We start from the raw sequence: 26,657 nt of genomic DNA on the forward strand, positions 1-26,657 counted from the left end.
TTTTCTGTAGGTTTTAGCAAAAAAATTTATAAACCACAAAATATTTATACATCAGGATGGTAAATTTACATAAAGAAGATTGCAGATTTAATATTTTCCATTGTCTCTGTTCTGAGTGCCATGCTTGTAACATTGATAGGAAGTGGACACTAGGCAACTGGTATTAAAAGTTCATTTTTTTACTGAAAAATTCAGGTACATTAGCCATTTGTTATTTTATAGTGGACCGTTTTAATGTTTATTGTTATTTGTTGGCAAAATAAAAGTGCCTTAAGTTAAAAGTTTGTTTTGAGATCCATTAAATAAATCAGTATCATCAGTTCATAATGCATTTATTTACAAGTCCTTTTATTTTGCATGTTCATTGTAAATTTAATACTGTAAATGTATTCCAATTCATTTACATGCCTATGGCTGCCTTTGATTAAACTTCTTCCAAAAAACAAATTCTGCCCACATGTTTATTTCATGTCAGATTACTTGGATATACGTTGCTGCATAATCACTACCAAGTGGATTCTTTGCTGTGCATTTGTATATCCCAGAATCAGAGGTTTGGGGATTCTGAATGACTAGGGTACCTTGTAAGTGAAGCTGCTCGCTTCCACGTGTCCTCTCTTTACTTGCTGTTGAGAGAAGGGAGTGGTCAGGCATCTCCCACGTGATTTCTGGCTTGGGAACTCCCAGGGCCACACAGTGGAGCTGAAAGGCTGCCCCTGTCCTGGTGACAATACTTCTGGGTGGACGATTTGTAATTCGGGGAGGGTAGGCTACAATCATTACTGGAACAGTAATCAGTGTATGACCAACACTATTTTGAGCCTTACAGATATAGTTGCCTCTGTCATAAGCTGTTGCTTCTTTGATGACTAATGTGCCATTGTCATGCAATATGTATTTCCCATTAATTTGAGGCCTGTCTACTACATAACCACTTGGCATAGTCCATTTGATATTTGGCTTAGGGATTCCATCAGACACACAATGCAGTGATAGAGACTCTCCACTGATGCCTTTTACTGTCCCTGGTGCATATGTAAGAATAACTGGCTTCTGGCCAATTTCTAATATGACTAATTTCTCAATATAGCCAACTTTATTCCTAGCTGCACAGCGATATTTTCCTGCATCCTCCCGAGTTGTTTTATAAATGATGAAAGAACCATTGCTTGCTATCAGATACTGATAGCTTTGTGGTCCATTGGAAAATCGTGTGCCATTTGGTAAAATCCAGATTATTTCAGGTGGTGGGTTACCATCAACAGAGCAATTCAATGCTGTGGACTTTCCCAGTTGGGCAACTACTTTTTCATTAAATGGATTTCTGAATGTCGGTCTTCTCAGCATTTCCAGTACTTCTAACTGTACCACCAACACGCTCTCTCCACCTTCATTTCGGGCCACACAGATAAAATCGGCTGAATCTGAAAGCCTCACATTCCTAATTTCCAAGGTTCCATTTTTATGGACTGTGATTCTGCTTCCATAGTATGGGGCTGTGAGGAAAATACTGTCTGGCATGATCCACATGACTTCAGGAGATGGTGTCCCTTCAGCTCTGCAGTCAAAGTGTTTTTTGGAATGTCTCACGGCTGTGGCTTTAATAACAGTTCTGTTTGTATACAGTCCATTGATTAATGGCGGTTTAGAGACAACATCCAGTTTGTACATTTTGGTGTCATCCCCACTGGGATTTCGGGCTACACATACGTACTCTCCAGAATCGAGCAGTTTCACTTTGTTGATGGTCAAAGACCCATTGACATGAAATGTGTACCTATCAATGGAGAAGGAAATCATGTCGTTGGAAGGCAGCAACCAAAATATTTTTGGTTTGGGATCGCCAATGACCTCACAGTCAAGGACAGCTGTGTCTCCAGCTTTGATTCTCTTGTTGGTTTTGTTACCCTGCCTTATCCGGGGAGCAGCCGTTATAACTGTTAAGTGGACCTTCATTTCATCCTTCCCTAGGGTGTTCTGGGCATAGCAAGTATAATCTCCTTCCTCTGCTACCCCAACTTTGTTGAAGTATAAAGTTCCATTGTTGAAAAGGGTATATCTCCTGGTCCTGTGGCCACTGTCATCGGCTTGCATTGCATTGTTGATCATGGTTCCATCGGGCAAACTCCAAGATATCTCTGGCATCGGGGAGCCGGAAGCTTTGCAATCTACTTGGAAATCTTTCCCGTGGAGCACTTGCTTTCTAAAATACTGCTTGTGGTCAATTTTGGCAGGTTTCAGTCTTAGGCTGACATGCATCAGTATCAGATCATCCCCCATTTTGTTTCTTGCCACACACAAGTAGACACCACTGTCTTTTTCTGTTACTGATCCAATAAACAGGGATCCATTTGGGTAGACATGGATCCGGCTGCCCATTCTAAGGAGAAAAGAGATTCATTTGAGTGTACAGCTGTTAGCAATGAGGGAAACTGTTTTACTCAGAATTGTCTCCCTCTGCCCCAGCTTTATTGAAGCATGACCAATGAAAATTGCGTATCTTTGAAGTGTAGAACATGATATTTTATATATATATGTGTGTGTGTATATATACACACACACACATATACATTGTGAAATGACCACGATTAACTAGCATATCCATCACCTCATAGTTACCTGTTTTTGTGTAATTAGCTTTAAATTGTTGCAATAAAAATTAGAATTACTACCAGTTTATTGTCTTCTAAGTCATTTGCTGAAAGATGAAATTATCTAATTGGACAGGTATAGTTTCGTGCAAATAAGTAGTATTTCTCAGATGGAATTCAAATGAATCTCTGTTACACAGTAATTTTTTAAAAAAAATCTTAATGATGAGGGACGTGCTAGAAATATGGGATTTCTAGACACCATGACTTCCTTGACCATTTCACATATCAAGTAAACTAATTGGATCCACAAACATAGTCATTTTATAATATATATACAGGTAAGGAAAAAGCAAACTCAGTTCCTCAGAAAAGATGGCAGATGATACTTTCTAAAAAGTTATTAGTAACAAAACAATTATTGAATAATTTGGTTAGAAAATATATTCTACTTTGGCTGGGCACAGTGACTCTTGCCTGTAATCCCAGCACTTTGGGAGGCCAATGTGGGCAGATTACTTGAGGGCAGGAGTTTGAGACTAGCCTGGCTAACATGGCGAAACCCCATCACTGTTAAAAATACAAAAAATTAGCTGATCATGATGGTACATGCCTGTAATCCTAGCTACTCGGGAGGCTGAGGCATGAGAATCGCTTTCTAGTCTGGGTGACAAAAATGAAACTGTTTTAGAAAAAAAAAATAAATTTTACTTTGTTATAAAGAGAATACCAACGCAGGGTTCCTTAGAAGGTTGTTGCAGCATCTGCCCTCTATGGGCAGCTGTAGAGTGACTGGTTTTTGCACTAGGTTGAGCTGTGTGGAATATCATTCTTCAGGTGTACAGTGGCGGCACAGCCTACCATTACCAAATTTAACCACCAGGTGGCAGATCTTTCCTGGTAAAACTAAATCTAGTTTTTCAGAAAGATCAATGGAGACTGAATTGGTGCTAAAAGTGCTATCAGGGATACCTATAGGAGAAAATGTCTTTCTTATTTTTGGGCAACATGGGCTAAGCAGGTAGATAAAACTGGAGAGAAAAGTAAAAACTGTTTTCATAGCGTAAGTGCTAACCAAGTCAAACAGTCTCAAGTCAATTTTCTCTCTCTCATTTTCTATTTACCTATTTATATTTTTTGAGACGAGGTCTCACTCTGGAGCCCCAGGCTAGAGTGCAGTGGTGAGATCATGGCTCACTGCAGCCTCGACCTCCCAGGTTCAAGCAATCCACCAACCTCAACCTCTGAGTAGCTGGGATTACAGACACATCTCACTATGCCCTCCTAATTTTTTTATTTTTTGTAGAGACAGAGTCTCACTGTGTTGCCAAAGCAGGTCTCCAACTTCTGGGTTCAAGTGATCCTCCCGCCTTGGTCTCCCAAAGTGCTGGAATGACAGGCGTGAACCACCACGCCCAGCCATCGTCATTGTTATTCTCCAGCAAAGGTAAGTATGGGAAGTATTACAGTAAAATTTTAGAAAAAGTGTTTGTTTTTTTTTTTCCAAGTATGGAAGGAACTTCTCTGGCATATAAACCAAGGTAAAATCAACACGAATACACTTAAGAGGAAGGGAAACTGCCAGGTGCTTTGCACTGGTGGTTTAATCTTGAAGTAATTCCCTCACTATACAGCTGAAAAATCGGTATTTAGAGAGATTTAGTAATTTGCCTTAGGTCACAGGGTTGGTTCTCAAGCCTTGTGCTTTCCACCATGCTATACTGGCATTCTTTCTTAATGCTTTCTAAAAGTATTGGTTCTTAAACTTGGCTCAACATTAAAATCACTTGTGAAGTTTAAAATAATACTGATGTCTGGGTCTAACCTCCAGAATTTGACTTATTATGTGTGGAGCATGGCTTAGGCATCAGGATTCTTAAAATTTTCCAGATTAAAGGTTTCCATGTGCAGCAAAGAACCACTGTTCTAACTTGGTTCTCAATGAAGATCCCTCATCAGCTTTACATGAGGCCAAGTTTAAGATGTTAAGTTTAAGATGTTAACAAGTTAAGGCCAAGTTTAAGCTTTACATGAGGCTTTACATCAGAATTACATGAGGACAAGTTTAAGATGCACATTTCCTGGCTTTGGTTTCCTGAAATTCTGCTTCAATAGGTCTCACCAGGGATACAGAAACCCACTCCTTAACAAACTTCCCGGCCAACTTATAAACAATTAAGTTTGAAAACAAGCGTCAAATTTTAGCAACAAAATCACCTGGAGGGCTTTTAAGAACAGATTGCTTATTAAAACAAAATCCGAGCTCCTGATTAAACAAATTCCCAGACAATGCTAATCCTGCTAGTAGGGAGTCTTCTCTTGGAGAAACACTGGCTTAGAGTGATATCCCCTGCACCCAAGATCTAATGCAACTGAAGACTGTGACATAGAAGAGACAGAACTATTGATGCTTCTTTTTATAAGCTCATATTTTTGAGAGAGAGAATTTACTTCTGAAAATAGAAGGTTTTTCAGAGTAAAAGACAGAATTCTTAATAAAGATTAATGCAGAGGCTTCTTCAGCCTCTCCAAAGCACAAAACTCACATTTCATAACTCAGCATTTAAAAATTATAAATCTAAAAAATGTCAATTTAGGTGATTTTTGACAACATTTGAAAAACTTGAAAATTAACATTTACTTTTGAACTAAAGCTCACAGGCTAAATTTATTAGCTGTATTCAGTATCAACTCATGTCATTAGAAAAAAATCTTCAACTCCTAAGCATGAGTACAAATTCACATTTACTATGTGTAATTTTTCTTGCATGGATGTTTTCTATTAATGAATAAACAGATGTATAAAATGGAAATTCTCATCATTTTTTTGTCATGTAATGGAAAAACCATTGTATAAAGTCATGCCAATTGCAAAAAAAAAACCTCATAAGCTATAATTATTGATTTTTGAAGATAGAATTTAATTTACATAGAAAGCCAGCTATAAAATGAATATTGGGGCTGGGCATGGTGGCTCATGCCTATAATCCCAGCACTGTGGGAGGCTCAGACGGGCAGATCATGAGGTCAGGAGATCAAGACCATCCTGGCTAACATGGTGAAACTCCATCTCTACTAAAATACAAAAAATTAGCCAGGTGTGGTGGCGGGTGCCTATAGTCCCAGCTACACAGGAGGCTGAGACAGGAGAATGGCGTGAACCTGGGAGATGGAACTTGCAGTGAGCAGAGATAATGCCATTGCACTTCAGCCTGGGCGACAGTGCAAGACTCCATCTCAAAAAACAAACAAACAAGAATATTCATATGCTTATAACAGACCAGAGAAAGTGTGTATTTGTATATATATGTCTCATCACATCAGAGTGTGGGGGCCTGAATACATTTCACTTAGTGGAGGTCTTAATATTGTGACTTTCACGAAGTGCTTTGTAATTTTAGGAAAGAAAAAATTAAGTACTGATTATAATGAAGTTTAAAATGTCGAATAGGGGACTCTGACGAGTAAAATAATGGAGTGTCTCTCTCCAGAATCTTGACTGCATCACAAAAATCCCCTTCTCTGTTTCGTATATAGAGAGAGTATGACTATATTTATACAATTACTATTTTTTTTTTTGAGACAGTCTCACCCTGGTGCCCAGGCTGGAGTGCAGTGTGCAATCTCGGTTCACTGTAACCTCCACCTCCCAGGTTCAAGCAATTCTCCCACTTCAACCTCCCAAGCAGCTGGGATTACAGGCACCTGCTGCCATGCCCAGCTAATTTTTTTTTTTTTTTGTACTTTTAGTAGAGATAGGGTTTCACCATGTTGGCCAAGCTGGTCCTGAACTCCTGATGTCAGCCTCCCAGGCTGAGACAACTCCACCTGTCTCAGCCTCCCAAAATGCTAGGATTACAGGCATGAGCCACCATCCCTGGCCTACAGTTACTATTTTAAAACTGTACCTAGTATGGAGATAAATGAGATTTTTTATTCTGCCTAAAATATAAAAACCCCAAGAAGTTGACGCTTTGAGTTAAGCATGTGAAAAGAATGGTTTTCATATTCAAATGATCTCAAAAGATGAGGTTTTTTCGAGAGTTTCTTTATGTCCAAAGTCTATGTGCACTCTGAAACTGCTGCTAGCCTCACTGTCACTTTTTCCATTTCAGAAGCTGTACAGCTAAATAGATAAAGCAGATAATTCCAACCCAAAGGTATAGACTTACCTATGCTGCTGGTCGACCACAGCCTTGGATGGTAACCTCCACATTATTTTGGGTTTGGGCTCCCCAGTAGCTGAGCAGTTCAGTAGTAATTTGTCCCCAAAATTCACTTCAGTCCTTTTCTGAGATGCAACTTCTATCCTGGGGCTGGTCACTTGCTCTTCCATTGTAAGCATTACTACTCTTCGCTCCGAACCAGTGGTACTGGTAGCAATGCATTCATAAGTGCCCCTGTCTGAGGAGGCTAGGTTTCTTATATACAAAGTCCCATTTGAAAATAAGAACAACTTGGAACTGGTAAACTGTAATGGTTTAACTTCAGTGCCATCAGAGAGGACCCAGTAAATGCTGGGCTGAGGAGTTCCTTTTGCAGTACAAGGCAGTTTTAAACTTTCACCCCAAGTGCCTACAATGACTTGCCTCTTTTGCTCTAGGATAACAGGTGGTGCTGCAATGACTTGTATTTTAACCAGCAGTGAATCCTGGCCAGCTGGGTTGCTGGCCACACATTTGTAAAAGCCACGGTCATAAATACTGAGATTGTGGATGACCAGTGTTCCATCAACTGTCACCACGGCCTGTCTACTTCCCTGGGATGATTCTGAGACCACTGTTTGGTTTGCAAGAATCCAGGTAACTGTAGGGTTTGGCCTACCTTCTGCTCTGCACTTCAGTTCCACAGTGCTTCCAGAATGAACTGTGATCTCTTTGGTACGTCTCTCCAGGATCCTGGGAGGATAGGAAACCACAGACAAGGTGACACGTAGGTGGTCTGTGCCAAACAGATTGGATGCAGAACACAAGTACTGTCCACGGTCCTGAATTTCCACCCTCTGGATGGACAGGGTACCATTGGGGAGAACCTCCACCCTGCTATTCTGTTTCCTCTTAGATAAATCAAGTCCTGAGAAGAAAAAAGAAAATTATTGCTATAGGTCATCAAAGTTTAGATAGAAAACATAAAGCTATATTTTTGGGGGCTACTAAGAATACATTTAAATTAAAATGAAAGCCCAGCCCTGTGGCTCACTTGTATAATCCCAACACTTTGGGAGGCTGAGGTGGGAGGATCATTTGAGCCCAGGAGGTCAAGACTAGCCCTGGAAACATAATGTGACCCTGTCTCTACAAACATAAAAAATAAAATATTAGCTAGGTGTGGTGGTGTGCATTTGTCGTCCCAGTTACTCAGGAGGCTCAGATAGGAGGATCGCTTGAGCCCCTGGAGACATGATTGTACCACTGCACTCCATCCTGGGTGACAGACCAAAAAAATAAAAAATAAAAATTAGGACATCTAGTCTTAAGATTGCTAAAATTATTCCTGGATTTTATTTTATTTTACTGAGATGGAGTTTCACTCTTATCGCCCAGGCTGGAGTGCAATGGTGCGATCTTGGCTCACTGCAAACTCTGCCTCCCAGGTTCAAGCAATTCTCCTGTCTCAGCCTCCCGAGTAGCTGGGACTACAAGCACCCACCACCACACCTGGCTAATTTTTGTATTTTTTTTTTAGTAGAGATGGGGTTTTACCAGGTTGGCCAGGCTGATCCTGAACTCCTGACCTCAGGTAATCTACCTGCCTCGGCCTCCCCGAAGTGCTGGGATTACAGGCATGAGCCACCGTGCACAGCCTGGATTTTTTTATTCACATAATTTTAAAGTCAGATGGTTCAACACAATAACCATTCTCTCTTTTTCAAATCATATTACTTTGAATCAGCTTTTGAGGCATTCTAAAAAATGATCTTAATTAACATATTTTAAGCCCTTCTGATGAGTGAAAATATGCCAGTGTCAAATGAGGATATTTATAGTTTCTGTGTCTTAGAAAAATTTGAAACTGATATTGATTCTTTGGATGTATAATCCCCAAACATAACAATCTTCTTCTTGTTTTCTAACAAAAACTTAGTGTAAAGAAAAAGTTTCAAATACCTGATGGGACTCTGGTCCAACGAATGGTGGGCAGAGGATTTCCAACAGCTTCACAGGGAAGAAAGGCATCTGAGTCAGCTGGAATAGTAAAACTTGCAGCTTTTCCTCCAACTATTCTGGGCTTTTCCAATATATTCCTAGACAAAGAGTCAAAGGGAAGGAGTTTGGAAGTTGTTGCTTCTTGAACTAGTTTCTTATCAAAGTCACTCTTCTGTCCAACCCAATCTGAAGCAAGAGTGGTGACCTCTGGCAGGCCTGCAGTGGTCAACATGCTTACTTCTGGCTTTTCGACTTTTTCAGCAATTTCTGAGTATAGTTTGTGCCAAGACTGGTTTTCTGCCCAGGGAGATGGAGTTAATTTAGAATTCTGTGATTTAACTGTTATTAGTGCTGGCATGGGAGTAGAATGTAACAAATTAGAGTAGATGAAGTGAGTGGTTCCAATTGTGAACTTGGCATTTGGGTGAGCCTTGGGAGATGTTGCAACCTCTGCTACTAATTGCTGTGATTTAGCATTGTGCCTTGAGGGTTCGTGCAGCTTGACCACTGCATTTGTCATAAGCCCAGAAATGGGAGCTTCCATGTTGTCAGTAACCACTCTCTGAGTAAAGGGAGGGGAGATGGGAACTGGCATTAGAGTAGCACTGCTGCTCAGGAATGGTGGCATGGTTGAGTGTCTAATGATTGCTTTCCTAGTTGTGGTACTCTGGTGTGATTTGCTGGACAATGTTGTTTCGGAAGCAATTGTGCTCTTCAAAGTCTGAATACTCGCTTGGGCTAGTTCTTCAATCACATCTGTCAGATTAAGAGTTCTTGAATGAAAACTGATTGTGCTTGAAATTCCAGTTGTGTTTTCTGGTGGGGAATGAGTGAATGCAGAGACACTGGGCTTGACTGAAATTTCAGTTGTGGTTAGAACAGGAGGCGTCATAGCAGTGGATGTAGTGAAGCCAGAACTCTGGTCGGGAGAGCTGTATGGGTCAGTCCTGTTCTTTTGAGGTTCCTCTTCTCTTTGTACTGTTTGTGCTCTGGATCTCTCTGTTTGGGTTTCATAAGTGATGACAGATGCAGGGAAGGTAGGAGTTGTTGCTGGTATTGCTGTTTGCATTGGTATGATGCTTATTGTACTTGAGTCTTTGCTTATATTAGGGAGCATAGAGTTAAGGGGTGGGAAGGGAAGCTCCTTCGTTGTTGGAAGACTTCCAGAATTGTGTGTTTTGGTGGTAGTGTGGTGAGTTGTAGTCAAGGTATTGGATGGAATTTGCATCACACTTGCTGAAAGTGTGGTGAAGTAGAAGGGGGAGACTTTGCCTCTGGGTAAAGCAGGAGATGTTTTAGGAAGTATCACAGCTGTGCTTTTTTGTAAACTAACTTTATGTTGATTCCTTAATCTGCCTTTTGGGTTATGGTTATTTACAAAGTTCTGATGCCAGGGAATTTTCCTTCTTGAAAACCTTGTAGTGGCTATAACAGTCATGGGTGGCTTGGTGATAGCATCTGAAAGTGACGATGTAATCACTGAATCTCTTTTAGCTTCATTGGTGCTAGACACACGTGGGTAGCTGGCATTTACTTTGTGAGTTTTTTCCATGGGTATGGATGTTGGAGCATACATCATGACTGCACCAGTTGGAGTCACTTGGGAAATTTCAGTACTGAAATATTTTATTGTTGGTGTTGTTTTCTCACTATCTACATTGGGTTTGTTCTCAAGTCGTAATCGTGGATTCTGGACTAGAGTTGTAGACTCTTCTGTTGGGACTCTGGTAATGTCAGCTTCGGGGAAGGTGATGGGAGCAGCACTTGGAAAAGACAATGCTGCTGTGGCAGTCGCGAGCCTCTCCCCAGGAAGACAGGACAGGCATGGCACATTGAACACTGTGGCTGAGAATGCAGTAGTGCTTTTCTCAGAAGAACCGCTGGTTGTTGACCTGAAAATGCTGTATCTATGCCGTCGGAGAACTGGAGTTCTATATGGGCTGATAATCCGCCCCCTTCCACCAATTTTCCTCCACCTTCCAAAGCGTCTGAACAGCGGGATGTTAACTGTACTATTTCTAGGGATCGGAAACTGAGAATGAGCAGCTGTGTGTGGATCTAAAGGGAACGTGGAGGTGCTAAGTATTTGAGTAGTGTGAGAATAGAAGTGATTGTGCCTGGGCTCACTGACTTCTCTTACAGAAGTCTGTTGACTATTTGTGGTATTTACTGACTCTAATAATACTTTGTTGGTGGTGCTATTAAGCATTTTGACATTGACATCTTTGATCATAGTCCTCGCTGTTATTGGGGGTGCTTTTTGGAAATGCTCCCTTCCTCTTCCCATCTGGTCAGAGTCCTGAAATTCAGTTGCTCCAGGTAGTAGTGGAAAGACAGTGGATGAATGTTGATTGGTTGTGCCTTGCATTTGGCTTGATATGGTTGGGTTTATATTCTTTGACATGGCTATAGTTTTAATAGCAGTAGATAGTTTGAAATCTGTGGGTTCTTCAGGTGGTAGTATTTGTGAACTCACAACAGGAGAGAATTCTGTGCCAGAAGTTATGTTTGTCATAGGACTATCAGATATTGTTCTGGAGTCAGCAGTCACTGTCCTTGCTGGAAGGTTCGAAGTTTTAGTGGCCAGGACCATAGATTCCTCATGTAGAGTAAGCATGCCTGAGGAATCGTCTTCTTCACCAGGTATGTTTGGGAGTTGGGTGACCATTGGGGGTGGGCTCACTGTGGTATTTTCTCGCTTCTCTGGCACAGCATTCTTTTTAGCTTTCTCCAACAGTGCTGCCCAGTGTTGTGGGTCAATTCTCCTAGCAGAGGGAGGGAAATGCCTCCTATTCTCCCTAAAACGTCGATGTGTTGAATCTCTACGTCGCTGGAGTATTAATTCCCGATAGTTTTGCCTCTTACTTGTGCTTGAGGCGTGTTTTCCAACCTCAGCCTCCATCGGAGCAGATGTATGGAGTGGTGCACCTGGTGGCTCCTTAAGATGAGCAATAGGATTGGACTCATCAGATCCAGATCCCTCTGTTTCTCCATCATGCTCCAAGGGCCTTTGTCCTTTCATCTTGACTGAAACATGGAAAATCAAAAAATCAACCCCTGATGGGTTGGCTGCCACACAGCGATAATAACCTTGGTCTTCTGGGGTGGCCTGTAATATTCTTAATGTGCCATTGTTAAGAACTTTCTTGTCTCTTGAAGACTGATAGAGCACAATGTTTCCTGGAAGAACCCAGCTAATAGAGGCATCTGGGATACCAGTAGAACGGCATGGAAGATCAAGAGTTTCACCAGCGAAAACTGTGTGATGAATCCCATTTTCCTGATAGGCTTCAACAGAAGGTTCTACCACAGTTATCCTATAGGTGAGAATATCTACATCATCATAATTGCTGCTTATACAGTGATATATGCCTGTGTCAAAACTATCAGCCATCTGGAGTTCCAATTTTCCACTTTTGTCTATTAGTATCCGTCCATCCTCACTGACATAAGGGGCTCTCACTTTACTTCCATCAGCTAGAAGCCACTCCAAGTGTGGGGTGGGGTCTCCTTGGCCTGGGCAGTCCAGGCCAACGGTTCCACCTACCAAGACAGTATGTTCCAGCTTAGTATTGTTATCCCTTGAAATCATAGTCCATTTGTGTTTCACTGGCCTCATCTCTGCTCTTGGCAAAGTGATTTGAGCATCACTGGAGTACTGGATCTGTAATGTACTGAGTGTGGTGGCAGTTCTGTTCAGCTGCAAGGAAATTTGGTCTTGCATTAACCAAGAGGGATCTGCTCTGAGATCCGCCTCTATTTTGGTAAAAATGTCTTCAGGCTTAGGAGCCACCTGCTTATATTTGTAATAGAGCTGTGGTGTTTCACTAAGCAAGTGGCTCCTTTCTAGTATCAGAGGAGAATCACTGTACAAAGCCAGAACTTGCCACACTGGCTGAATGTGACCGTAATCTAGGTTGCATACCAAAAATGTTGAAAATGAAGTATTTAGCAAGATGTAGTCATTTTCTTCAGTGAATGCAGTGGGTGATATCCTTGAGGGCTTTTGAATACTGCAGACCATGTTAGCTTCATTTCCAGACTGGTCTGTCATATTCAAAGTGAGGGAGCCAAAGGGTGCCAGGAAACCTTGGGGAGAGATGAAAGCAGAACCACTGTCTTCCAGAATAGTCAGGCTCTTTGATTTCAGGGATGAGTCAATGGTTGGCTTGGCACACTGGAAAGCTGCAGCTGAGACCATAGCTAAGGGCTTGCCTTTAGAAGCCCTAGGGTTCATGCAAAGTGGACATTGCTGAAGACTAGAAGGACTTCTATCTTTTTTGCATTTTATTACATCTGGAAAAAAATCACAATTGAGTTATCAGCTGTGACCTCTTTATGAATTGACATAAACATTTTGAAGAAATAGCTTTTGCTAGAAGCTGAAACAATTTGGAAATTTTAGTGTTCAATAGAAAGTTTTCTGATTTTTCCTTCTGAATTGATTTTTTAAAAACTATTGTCTCTATACCCTGCTACAACATAATATGCATAGACACAGGATTTTGTCTGTCTTATTCACTGCTGTATTTCCCATGTTCAGCAAATGCCTGATATATATTTGGTACTCAGTAAATATTAGTTGAACGTATCATGTTTTTTATCTAGGGAAACAAAATGATATGCTCATGTTTGTCAGTTTTTATTAATAACAGTTTAGTTCTATTTCTTCATTTTAACATTTTAAGATGGCCACAGGACCTCATTGTTCTTTAAAAGAAAAGCTGTTTGTTAAAGGATCATTTATAATTCCTTGGATATCATTTAAAAACCCAAGTTTACTTCCATTATCCAAAAGAATATTGACTGAATTATAGGGTACCTTGACCTGGTCTAACTTAGTAGCAATAGGGATTAAGAGAAGCAGATGGATGCGGGAGACAATGAAGCAGGTAGAACCAATCAATAGGAGGTGAGGATTGACTGAATATGGACAGTAACTAAAAGGAAAGGTCAAGGAAGACTCTGTTTTATGACTTTGGAAACTGGATGGTTGATGGTCCCCTTGGATGAGGTAGATGCACTAGAGGAGTTTCAAGTTTAAGGGGGAGGGAAGAACATTGTGCCAAGGTAGTGGAGAGGCCCGTTAAATGTCTGACATTCTGGCAAAGTCAGAGGTTGCAAGTCTTACAGTATTAGGACCAGCATTATAACGACCAGCATTTCTAAGTCATAGGTGCCTCATCTGTCAAATATTTGGATATCACATACCATTTAAAAGCTCTGCTGTGGTAAGCCTATTTGAAATGACTGGTCACTTGAATACTTGGTAAGAGGTATAGACTTTTCCCTTACACAAAATACAGCCTGAGACATCCATGCTCTTCCATGTAGTAGCTCTTATATGATGCACTGGAGACAGCACTTAACAAAAGCACTGCACTTCTTAGAAGATCTAATTAGTCAGAGTGGCTAGATAGGGTCTGTGTGCACATGTCCTCTCAAAGGCTTAAGAAAGTCACTCTGACCAAAGACACCAAACTCTTCTGTGTGCACTACAGTGTGACAGGTAATATCACAGATGCCTGGCCAGTCAGCATTCTTCAGCAAATTTTATAGTCTAAACCTATGCAGAGGAGGAGGCTGGCAAGTTGGAAAACCTTTGAACAATCATAAGAGTTGCCTCCCGGCTGGGCGCAATAGCTCACGCCTCTAACCCTAGCACTTTGGGAGGCTGAGGCGGGCAGATCACCTGAGGTCGGGAGTTTGAGACTAGCCTGACCAACATGGAGAAACCCCATCTCTACTAAAAATACAAAATTAGCCAGGCATGGTGGCACATGTCTGTAATCCCAGCTACTCAGGAGGCTGAGGCAGGAGAATCGCTTAACCTGGGAGGCAGAGGTTGCAGTGAGCCAAGATCGTGCCATTGCACTCCAGCCTGGGCAACAAGAGCAAAACTCTGTCTCAAAAAAAAAAAAAAAAAGAGTTGCCTCCCAGTCACCCACTTGCCAACAAGCTGTCTTCCTTTACCTACTTATCAGTACTCTGGGCTAAGACAACATGGCAGACTTCTGGCTTAATGAAACCTCATCATGGAATATGCTCACACCATGCTTATTATTGTTTGCACTGAGCCAGAGTTAGCAGGCCTTGGACATCACGTATTTTGCCTCAAATGCAAAAAACCTGACCACGTCACCTCCATTCCCTCCATCACACTCGGTTCCAGCCCCATGGAAATCCTTTCCATTCCTCAACCCTGCCAAGCCCAACTGGCTCTGGCATATGCTGTTCCTCCCATGTCCTGTACACTTGATGTCTTTCATCATGACCCAAGTCCTTACCAGTCATCCTTCAGAATCCAGTCTGAACAGCACTTATTCTGGGTAAGCTTCCTGTTTTATAGTCTCCTGGTACCTTTCACTTCTCCTATCCTACTTTTTCATTATTCACTGTTAGAGTGACTTGTTTACTTATCTGTCTTCCTATGAAACTATAAACTTCATTCTTGTTCATCTGTATGTCCCCAGCCCTGGCCAATGGATGCTCAGGAAAGATCAGCAGAAGGAAGAAAAGCAGACAGGCAGGCCAGAAAAAGTGCCTAATTCTATGACCATGTTTTTTTGTTTGTTTTTTCACATTTCAACTTATAAATTGAGATGTGCCTTACAACTGAAGATGTTTTACAGTAACAGCTGACAAATTGGCAATCAATATAGCTATCACAGCTTTACACCTATAAAGATTGTCATAGATATTTATATTGCTTTCCATTGTATTACAAGTATTGGTGCTATAACATATATTAAATTTGCCTTTAAAATGTTTTAATTAAGATAACACTATGATTGGCCGGGCACGGTGGCTCAAGCCTGTAATCCCAGCACTTTGGGAGGCCGAGACGGGCGGATCACGAGGTCAGGAGATCGAGACCATCCTGGCTGACACGGTGAAACCCCGTCTCTACTAAAAAATACAAAAAACTAGCCGGGCGAGGTGGTGGGCGCCTGTAGTCCCAGCTACTCAGGAGGCTGAGGCAGGAGAATGGCGTGAACCTGGGAGGCGGAGCTTGCAGTGAGCTGAGATCCGGCCACTGCACTCCAGCCTGGGCGGCAGAGCGAGACTCCATCTCAAAAAAAAAAAAAAAAAAAAAAAAAGATAACACTATGATTTAGCATTAAAACAGGTTGTCAAGTATGTAGAAAAGAACAGAAACAGAGCAGCAAGACATAAATTTCATATCCATGAAATAAACGCTCATTAGAGAAACAGCCACAAATTCATTTTATAGAAATGCTGCATCAACAGCTTTGCGGAATCAAAGAATAGAAGACACCCACACGTAGATAAAGAGTGTTACATTTAACTACTGAGATCGGTGCAAAAGAATTGCTGACCACATGCCAAGTGAAGCAACTGAAGGCATGAACAACTGTTGAATCTCTTGGAATGGATGAAAAATTTTCAAAGCATACGAGGTTGATATGACTGACCCATGGGTCTTGTAAAAATTATCATTAAGTCATCTCAGTCAAAAGGAGAACACTTGCTTATTAAGACTGAAAGATGTTAACCCCTATGGGTTTCATTATTTTACATATATAGAGTTATGAGTTGATTAACAACAGGGACACATTCTGAAAAATGTATCATTAGGCAATTTTGTTGTGCAAACATTATGGAGTGTGTACTTACACAAACCTAGATAGTATAGACTACTACACACCTAGGCAATATGGTAAAACCTACTGCTCCTAGACTACAGACTCATACAGCATATTACTCTACTGAATACTGTCAGCAATTGTAATACAATTTTAATTATTTATGTATCTAAACTTAGAAAAGGTAACATGTTGCACTGCCTCTTTATGATGGCTACAATGTTACTAGGCAATAGTTTTATTTCACCTCCATTATAAGTCTTATGGAAGGATAATCATACATGCCATCTGTTGTTGACCGTCAGTATGCAGTGTGTGATTACATGTGTGTGCATATGTATATGTACATATGACATATGCATGAATGTATATATGATGTGTTTCTATACATATATGTAAGTTTGGGACATACTAAGACCCCAGGTAAAGATAAATTAGATACCAGAAAAGCAAAAGACTTCTAATAGTAGTAATTATAACCAAATGTTATCCATTCAAGAATGGAATATAGGCAAACAACCCAAGTGGTGAAATGGTTATTCTGATGCAGATGGGGTGGGTGGAGAAGCAATCAGACTTCTCAGAAGGGCCAAGCAGTGTGCTGGCTGGCTGAGAACCATCAAGCAGAAAAGGAAAGGAAGGGCTCCAGGCAGGGGCAGCAGCAGCTGTGAGGGGGTAAAACGGCTTGTAGTGTGGCAGGAAGTTGTCCAGAGTTGTTAAGAGCAAAAACTGCCTGTGTGCCTGGGATAGGCGGGGCTGAGGGTTGGAGAGGAGGGAAAGGAGGCTGAGGATAGGCCAGCACCACACTAGGAAGACCTGGCTTGTAGCCTAAGGAGCATGAGATTTATTCTCTAAGCCAGGGATCAGCAACATTTTTATAAAGAGCCAGATAGCAAGGACTTTTGGGCTTTGTGAAACAGTTCTCTGACACTACTTGACTGCCACAGTAGCCAAAACACAGCCATAAATGATGTGTAAATAATTCATTATTCTTGAATTATTTCTGAGATGTTATTTTCTCTCCTAAATTACCCTGGCCTCTCCACTTCCTAATATAACACCTCCAAGCAGATTTCCTCCATTTAATTGGGACAAAAAAATAAATAAATAAACAATATAGATACCTGGCTTCTCCTGTATCCAGTCAGACAACCACTTTACATGGCAATCACAGGTCCATGGGTTCCCATGCAGGTAAAGGCTTTCTAGGGCAGGCATATAGGAGACCATCTCTTGAGGGAGGGAGGTCAGGAAGTTATCAGACAAGTATAGGTACTTAATGAAAGAGATTTTAAATATCTGCAGGTAGCTCAAAGAGACAAACGTATCTGGATGGAGCTTAGTGAGCTGATTTCCTTCCAAGTGCACCAGGCGGAGAAAGTTGAGCCCATAAAAAACCTCTGGGTTTATAAACTCGATATTGTTGTGGTCCATGTGCAATCGCGTCAAGCTCCTTAGGCCATAAAAAGTATCTTTCTGAAGTTTTCGGACTTTGTTATAGCTCATTTTTAAGACCTATGAATTGAAAAAAAAGAACATATTTATGTTTCAAAGGAATTTTCACGAGGGAAAAGTCCTATCAATAACAAAACTTATGTTGAAATTAATTCAATGCAATTTGTATACCTTCTTAGGATCCCAATTCAAATTAGTTGCAAATTAAATATGACAATATCAGAGAAATTAGAACACTCACGAACGTTTGCCTATTGATATTAAGGAATTATATATATATACACACATATAATTATTTATACATATATATAATTTTTTTTTTTTTTTTTTTCTGGAGACAGAGTCTTGCTCTGTTGCCCAGGCTGGAGTGCAGTGGTGTGATCACTGCTCACTGCAACCTCTGCCTCCCGGGTTCAAGCGATTCTCCTGCCTCAGCCTCCTGAGTAGCTGGGATTACAAGTACCCACCACCACTCCTGGCTACTTTTTATAGTTTTAGTAGAGACGGGGTTTCACCATGTTGGCCAGGCTAGTCTCAAACTCCCGATCTCAGGTGATCCGCCCACCTTGGCCTCCCAAAGTGCTGGGATTACAGGTAAGAACCATCATGCCCAGTCATGAATGATTGTTAAAATTTAAGATATATAAATGATATTGTGGTTATTTTAAAAAGATTTCTTAGTTTTGAGATATATATTGAAGTACTTACAGATGAATATTATGAAAATTTGGATTTGTTTCAAAATAATTGAATGGAGTGGACAGTAGTTGGTAGGGGTGCAGATGAGACATCTGCTATGAGTCCGTAGGTATCGCAGGTGCGTACTGGTCCATTAGGGTTCATTATATTATTCTACTTTTTTCCATGGTTGAAAATTTTATACCTTTTTTTTAAATCTTAGTATTTCAAGTAAATTTAAGATTTCCTAAACATAAATTTTTCATGAGAGACTATTGATTTTAATTTATTGAGCTACAGTTCACATGCCATAAAATCCACCTTTTAAAGTGTACAGCTGGCTGGGCATGGTGGCTCCCACCACATGGAGGCTGAGGTGGGCAGATCACTTGAGGCCAGAGTTCGAGACCAGCCTAGCCAACATGGCGAAACCCCGTCTCTACTAAAAACACATATACACACAGAAAATTAGCTGGGCACAGTGGCACACACATGTACTCCCAGCTATTCAGGAGGCTGAGGCGTGAGAATCATTTGCACTTGGAAGGCAGAGGTTGTAGTGAGCTGAGATTGCACCACTGCACTCTAGCCTGGGTGACAGAGCAAGATTCTGTCTCAAAAACTAATTTTAAAAAGTGTACAGTTTATTGGTTTTTAGTATATTCATAGAGTTGTGCAAACATATCCACTGTCAGAAACTTCTAAATAAAGTTTTTTGAGATGGAGTTTTACTCTTGTTGCCCAGGCTGAAGTGCAATGGAGTGATCTCGGCTCACTACAACCTCCGTCTCCCAGGTTCAAGCGATTCTCCTGCCTCAGCCTCCCGAGTAGCTGGGATTACAGGCATGTGCCACCACGCCTGGCTAATTTTTTGTATTATTTAGTAGAGACGGGGCTTCTCCATGTTGGTCAGGCTGGTCTTGAACTCTCAGCCTCAGGTGATCCACTCCCGCCTGCCCCCCCGCCCCGGCCTCCTAAAGTGCTCGGATTACAGGGGTGAGCCACTGCTCCTGGCCTAAAGTTTCTAATAAACTTTGTTTTGTACCACAAAATAAAAACTGATACCCACTAGCTGTCATTTTTCCCATCCTTTTAGCCCTTCACAACCACTAATTTGCTTTGTTTCCATGGATTTGCCTATTCTAAACATTTTATATAATTGGAATCATACACTCTGTGGCATTGTGTCTGGGTTCTTTCACTTAGCAAAATATTTTCAAGACCCATCCCTCTCATAGCATGTGTCAGCCCTTCATTCCTTTCTTTGCTGAAGAGTATGCTACTGTATACATGCACAACACTTTATCTATCATTGGTTGATGGACATTAAGAGGTGTCTTCTACTTTTTGGTTATGAGTAATATGACTAATTTTGAGTTGCAATTAAAATAATTTTGAATGTTTCAATAGTGCTCAGGTATTTTCCAATTCTCTTTCCAATTACAAGTTGAACATACTCTTTCTCCCATAAAGAAAAAAGAAACGCTAGGAAACACAATTTCTCATCATATTTTCCTGACTTGGTGTGAACTGTCATGTCTGTCGAAAATGCTTTTCTAGAATGCCAAGACCCCTAATAAGAAAAGCAAAAATAAGTTGGTAACATAGAAGAGCTTTGCCCCAAATGTAACTTGGGAGTTCAATCTCCAACTCAGTGTTCCTCAATATCCCCTGAAAATTTGGTCGAGAGAATAAATATATGTAGAGAATTCTATAAAGGACATACAATTCATCTATTCCTCCGAAGACATGCATTCCAAATAGAGCCTGATTAACCAAATCAGCAGAATCACATAGCTACATTATACTCTGTAGCTCTCCACCATGGTTATGACCTCCTTTACACAGCTCTGGTATATGTTAAAAGGCTCTATGAACACAGGTACTTTATCTTTTAGAAGGATATTATTGACTTTATTTTATGACACTGTATTTTATACGAAGTTTTGTAAGACATTTCTTTCTGACTTAAAATCATACATGGCTGTGCTTTTCCTGAACAGTTTTAATTTCAATAGATGTCATGTATTGTTAGCGTCTCAAAAGCTTCAAGTCCTACTTATAGCAGACATAAAGGTCTCTATGTATGTATTTCCTCATGTTCCCTTTATTCTTATCTCTAGGCTTATTTTAGCTTTATACTTTCTCACTTACTTTTGTGATCATTCTTGCACGATTTTATGCATTCTTGGGAGTCCTTGTAACTTTAAAAAATTGTTTGATCAAGGTAGAACATGAATAAGTAAATAAAATGAAACTGAAAACAGCACATTGATTTATATAAAGCTAATAATCTGTCTAAGATAGTCATTATTTTTAGGAACCACATTCAATTCCCAGATAAACCTGACTAGAAGTATCCTTTTAGGATTAAATTTTGAAGGTTTATCATCTCTGAGTATTGACATTTTTTTTCTTGAGGTATTAGAAAACTTGCCTCAGAATTTTCTTATTATTCTAATTTCCACACACAGTTGCACAATTAAAAATCAGTTAACATTCTCCATTGACGTCTGCTTCTAATTTGAAGAACATTGATTTTTGTATTGTGTAGAGATAGGCAGCCTTGGAAGGTCTATCTCACAGGTCCCACCTTACCTCTTTAACCTGCCCCCTCTCTCCATCGGTCTCACCTGCAAGGCCTGCAAATCTGAGAAGGTCTTGTCAGGGATTGTGTGAATGCCATTGCTGTGAAGCATGAGCAACTCCAATTTGGTCAGTCCAGAAAAATCTGTTTCCATCAATCTAATCAAGCTGTTGTATCTGAAATAAAAAATGACATTCTAGGCATAAGCTAAGTCTGTCAACTAAAGTTCAAATGTCATAACCAAAATAAACACAAAAAACCCCAATACCGCTCTTTATAACTGTGCTCCATTGAGACAATCGAATGCTTGAAATACTGAAATTCACCAGATGCCACAGAAGATCGACTCTCCACCCAGTTCTTGCCATTTCAGTTACAATCGCCCCCCTCACATTCTAGGAACTTGTCACATTTCTTCTCAATTTCCAACTGTTATATATATGCTGTTCCCTCAGGTTGGAACACCCTTGACCTCACCCTTTTCCATTTGTGAACACTTAATATCCAGCCCATTCTTTCATGACACTATCCCCTCACTCTCCCAGGTGGAATTTGTCAGCAGTGGTTAAGAAGCCTGGGCTCTGGAGCCCAGGCTTGGGCTTCTGGTTTGGGTATGATTTATGAGCTCAGGCTCAACTGAGTAGCTGTGCAACCCTGGGTAAAAATCAGCAGCCTTTCTGTGCCTCAGTTTCCTCATCTATAAAATGTTAATAATAGAACCCACTCCAAAGAGGTTATGAGGATTAAATGGATGCAGTGCTTAACCCAATGCCAGCACCTACTGAGCACAAACAATGTTAGCTCTTAATAATAGTGACTGTCTCTAAGACACTTTGTATGTTCTGTTACAGTTTGAATTAATTGTACCGACCGTATATTTATCTTCTCTTTTTAACGATCAACACACCTCCTAGAAGTGAATAATATATCTTACCACTGTATCCCCAGTGCATAGTACATGCTCACTAGTGTCAAATAAATGATGTTAAGTCCAACATGTGTTTTCAGACACACACATTTTTTCATGAACATTTAAAATATGGTCACATTTTTGCAAATTTAATTAGGCATCCATTTTAAATAAGTTTGTATGGAAAGAAACCAAAGGGCCTTTAAAAAGGATATATATATATATGTATATTATATAGGCAGACACTTCCAGTTACCCTGCCATCTCTTATGATATATCATAACCCCAACAGTTAACAGAAACTATACCATTTTCCAGCAAAAATGTAGCCAGAATGAAGCTTTTTACCATCATGAGTCTCCCAACCTACCAAGAGGGACTTCAAATTCTAGAAGAACTTTCTCCTAAGAAAAGTTTACCAAGAAAAGTTTTCTTATTGCCCCCAACAAACAAAATTCTGATGAGCTCATTTCAGAAAAGAGATATTGTTAAAACAATTGTGATTCATCTCCCAAAGTCATCGATGTTTGAGGGACAAGTCACCACTGTGACTGATCCCTCTTTGAGAAGAGGAAACCCAGGGCCTCACACACCCTAAATTGATGCGTTCCACATTGGGTGGGATGTTGTCTGGGATGGAGGTCAGGTACCGAAATGTGCAGTGTACCTCCGTAGGCATATAACAGGCACAGCGGCGAGGACAGGCCCTGACCCCAGGGGTGGCGACCATGCAGATCACAGCAAAGGAGACCAGCGAGCAGGTGATTCCTCTGCCTTTTACCTTCATCCTGAAAAAACATCACACCTCAGAGTTATAAAGAGTGGTGGAGCAAAGTCCCAGGACCACCACACAGTCACTCTGGGAATCTGGGAGACCTTCCTTAAGGGTCATAAGCGACGATTTCATTCCTGCCCTTTGTGGTCAAATGCACTCTTTACAAAACCATAGCATATGCTGCTGGCCTCACACTGCGCTTTATATTCAAGTGGGATATTTACTGTTGTGAAAATTTCTTCACGGCTTCTCACTTCTTAATGAAAACCAGCAATCCCTATTACTCAGGCATTCATTAAAAGGGAAACTGGAAACCATAAGAAAGATATTGTGACAACTAAAATATATAGAATTTAACTAAATTCTATATATATTATATACTTTATATACATTAATTCTTTTGGAGAATAACTTTCAAGAGACTGATTATAACAGTGATACCTGTGCATAAAACATTTGGAAACTGCAATTAAGCAGTAAAAAGGAAAAAAGTTACTCAATCTCACCACTTATACAATCCTTAACATTTTGTTGTATTCCTTTCCAGCCTTTTCATCTATTGTGCGTATATGTATAGGTGTACATACATTTATGTGTATATGTGTACATGTGATCAAACTTAATTTTGTAACACATTTTATCATTTCATATATAATATGTTTTTTCATTTTATTAAACCTTCTTCAGAAACATTTTTTAAACGTTGTAATAATTCACTGGAAGGAAGAATAAATCTCTTTCTAGTCGGTTTTCAAGTCCCTGCCAAAAAAAAAAAAAAGACACATTGAACACTTCACTGCCAAGTAATGACCACAAGCCACAGCGACTGACCAGCTGAGCGGGCTTGAGCCATGCTGAGCCGATGCAGGCGTGATGCTGTCTGCTTTTGCTCAGCTTAGGACATCTCTCTGCCTCTTTCCTTGGTCCCCCTCCAGCTCACGGCTGCCACAGGAGGTGGGGAGCATAACCAGGGAAGAAATATGCTCAGCTTGTCAGAAAAAAAATGGTATCTGTTACTCATATGTGGGGCAAGCCCAGGAATTCAAACCTAATTCTCTCCTGAAATGCAGGATTGAAATAAACTCTTCATTGTGCTTTTCTAAGCAAAGTGACCTTCATAATTTGTAATAAATCCCACTGTTCCGTGGAATAGCATGATTTTGGAGTCTACCAACAACCACCCGTTAGCTACAAACTACACTGAGAAATAAAACTGGGGCTGAACTGCTTGGATTTTCATACAGATAAAAAGATGATGGATGTATTATTATAATTTAGTCTGAATTAAAATTCAAGATACGATTAATCATATGACCACTTTTGCCATCTGTTTACAAAAATTTTCAATAAGCTTTGTATGATTGGAGACAGCATTTGCACCTTATCATTAGATAAACAAAGGAAGGAACAGCAGGATGAAGGTCATTCTCTCGTTCAGCTTAAATAAAAGTTCTGGGTATGCTCACATTTAAATTATTTAAGAGAGGCTCAAAAGCATAAAACAACATATGAATAAGGGATTCTCACAAACTTAAGCCTGAAAATGTACATAATGAAATAGGAATTGGCAATACCTGAGCTCTTCTTTCAGGTCCTGAATCCTCCTGTGACATAGGCAGAGACAGCAAATCTTCCCAGGAAATGGAAAATTGTGTCCAAACCTGAGGGAGGAAAAGTTCTCTGCTCCAAAGTGAGCGAACAGGCTTAGTCTTTTTGGCTTACAGCTCAGGAGTGATGCTCTTCAGGGAGACCTGCAGGGGCTTCCACAGCTTCAAAGTCCCATAACCCATAACCACATTAATCCAGGAGCGTTCTTTTATTATGATGCTTGTTGTTGCAGAAACAAAAGGCTAAGTGGAGGTTTTTAAATTTCCTTTCTCCTCCCTCAATAGTGAACTTTAGTACTCCTTAAAGTTGTCACTTGAATATTAACTATTACTAATCACTCCATTTTGCTCCAAAGTCCCAAGAGCTTCTCCTCAAATTGTCTTTTTTGGACAAATCTGTCACAGATGTCTCCATCTATTGATTGTCTTTCCTCAATGTGTGTTTTTTGTCTGGCACCAGTCACTGGAGAATTGTCCTGTGCTTTCATGCCCCCACCTTCTCCGGTCGCGTCTTCCCTCCCCCACCGTCAGACCTCCTCGCCCTTCTCGCCCCAGCGCCTGCTCCTGCAGCCACGGAACTCGCTCCATCCCCACGCCAAGCCCCAGCCAGCATGGGGTTCCAGCCCTTTCCAGGGATTGATTGGCCGAGCCGCTCACCTCTTTGCCCTGATGACCAATGGGCTGGAGCTGCCCGGGCTAGGTCCCCGGCTCAGCTGCCGGGGTTGTGCGGGGGCCGGTCCGGACCCCTGGGAGGGAAGGAAGGAAGGCGGGGCGAGGGCGGGGATGAGCCCCGACTTCTGTGTCTGGGGATGCGACCGAGGCTCAGCAGCACACGGATGAGAAACGACCACGGGGCCCCTCTTTATGTTTACGAACGTGTGGGAAACTAATTTGCCTTGCCTTCACTCTTCCTCCTTGTTTTTAAATTCCCAGGGCTTTTTCCTAGCAAGTTGGCAGGTCCTGGCTGGGTGGCAGAGCAATTTCAGTGGCTGCCCGTTCATTTCCTCCTTGACCTCTTCCACCTGTTGACAGGTGGGCCTTTTGGTTTAAGGGTCTGCGCAAATCGCCGCAGGCTGTCCTTGGTCCTGTGGCTCCCAAAGTTCTATTTGAAAGCTAAGTTAGCGTTAATGACCAGTGATACCTGCAGTGTGAATGTTCTATTTAAACCCCTTTAAAAAAAAAAAAGAAAAAGTAAGTAAATTATATTGCATATATTTAAGGTATACAACATGTTATGAGCTATATATAGATAGGAAAATGGTTACTATAGTGAAGCAACATATCCATCATCTCACATAGTTATCCCATTTTTGTTTTTGTGACAAGAGCAGCTAAAATCTACTCTTTTAGCAGGATTCCCAAATACCATACAATTTTATTAACTATAGTCCTCTTGCACATTAGATCTATACACTGGTTCATCCTACATGTATGCTACTTTGTATTCTCTCATCCACATTTCTCCAACCCCTATAACCACTATTTTATTCTCTATCTCTGTATAGTTAACCTTTTAAAAAAAGATTTCACATATAAGTGAGATCATGCAATATTTTTATTTTGGTTTCTGGCTTATTTCACTTGGTATAATGTTCTCCAGGTTCATCCATGTTGTGACAAATGGCAATATTTCCCTCTTTTTTTTTTTTTTAACTGCCGATTAATGTTACATCGTATATAGATGTCTCAGAGGAATTATTTTAAATCATTATCACAGAACCGGATTTAAATACTACTGTTTCTGCTTGGATTAGATCGCCTCTACCAACTTGTCCACATGTAATATTCTCCTGCAATACTGGACGGGGTTCCCAATACTCGTAAACACTGAGTTAACATAACTAAAATGACCTTGTTTCCTTCCATGTAGTTACATAACATTTAAGCTTTTGATGACAATTTGCGATGAATGTTTTAGGGCAGTGGATCTCAAGATAAGGTCATGGGTCCTGCATCAGCATTACTTTGGACTTTGTTAAAAACAAAAATTTGCGGGATCCATCCCAGGCCCACTGATTCAGAAACTGTATGAAGGAGGCTTAGGAGTCCATGTGTTAACAAGCCTCCCATATGATGCTGATGCAGCTACAATGTGAGAATTGCTGGTTTAGTGAAATAACTTCTGATGTTTTACAAGTACCAACTCATTTCAACCTCACCATAGCACCGAAAAGCCTAAAAGGAAAAGTATTCATGTTATTCCCATTTTACAAGTAAGGTACATAAAGGGAAGTGCTGCAACTCCAGGCCATGTGGCTTGTGAGTAGAAAAGCCATTAATTCAAACTCAGGCAGTCTGACC

At 40.7% G+C, this 26,657-nt stretch overlaps 1 protein-coding gene across 3 annotated transcripts; it reads right to left on the bottom strand.

Moving 5' to 3' along the window:
* Positions 1-24,937, bottom strand: IGSF10 (immunoglobulin superfamily member 10). Of its 3 annotated transcripts, none has more exons than XM_077991576.1 (7): positions 24,324-24,937; positions 22,642-22,762; positions 21,111-21,240; positions 17,469-17,859; positions 8,699-13,033; positions 6,764-7,664; positions 1-2,380 (listed from the first exon to the last, which is right to left on the bottom strand). In XM_077991576.1, the coding sequence occupies exons 3-7, from the start codon at positions 21,216-21,218 to the stop codon at positions 472-474; spliced, it is 7,644 nt and encodes a 2,547-aa protein (XP_077847702.1). In that variant the 5' UTR covers positions 21,219-21,240; positions 22,642-22,762; positions 24,324-24,937; the 3' UTR covers positions 1-471. The 3 variants fall into 3 exon arrangements, with proteins under 3 accessions (XP_077847702.1, XP_014987290.3, XP_014987291.3); XM_015131804.3 differs by having other exon boundaries at positions 22,568-22,762; XM_015131805.3 differs by lacking the exons at positions 8,699-13,033; positions 17,469-17,859; positions 21,111-21,240; positions 22,642-22,762; positions 24,324-24,937 and having other exon boundaries at positions 316-2,380; positions 7,416-7,547.
* Between the last annotated feature and the right edge of the window lie 1,720 nt (positions 24,938-26,657).

The sequence above is a fragment of the Macaca mulatta genome, chromosome 2 (assembly GCF_049350105.2).
Source record: "Macaca mulatta isolate MMU2019108-1 chromosome 2, T2T-MMU8v2.0, whole genome shotgun sequence".
Lineage (NCBI taxonomy): Eukaryota > Metazoa > Chordata > Mammalia > Primates > Cercopithecidae > Macaca > Macaca mulatta.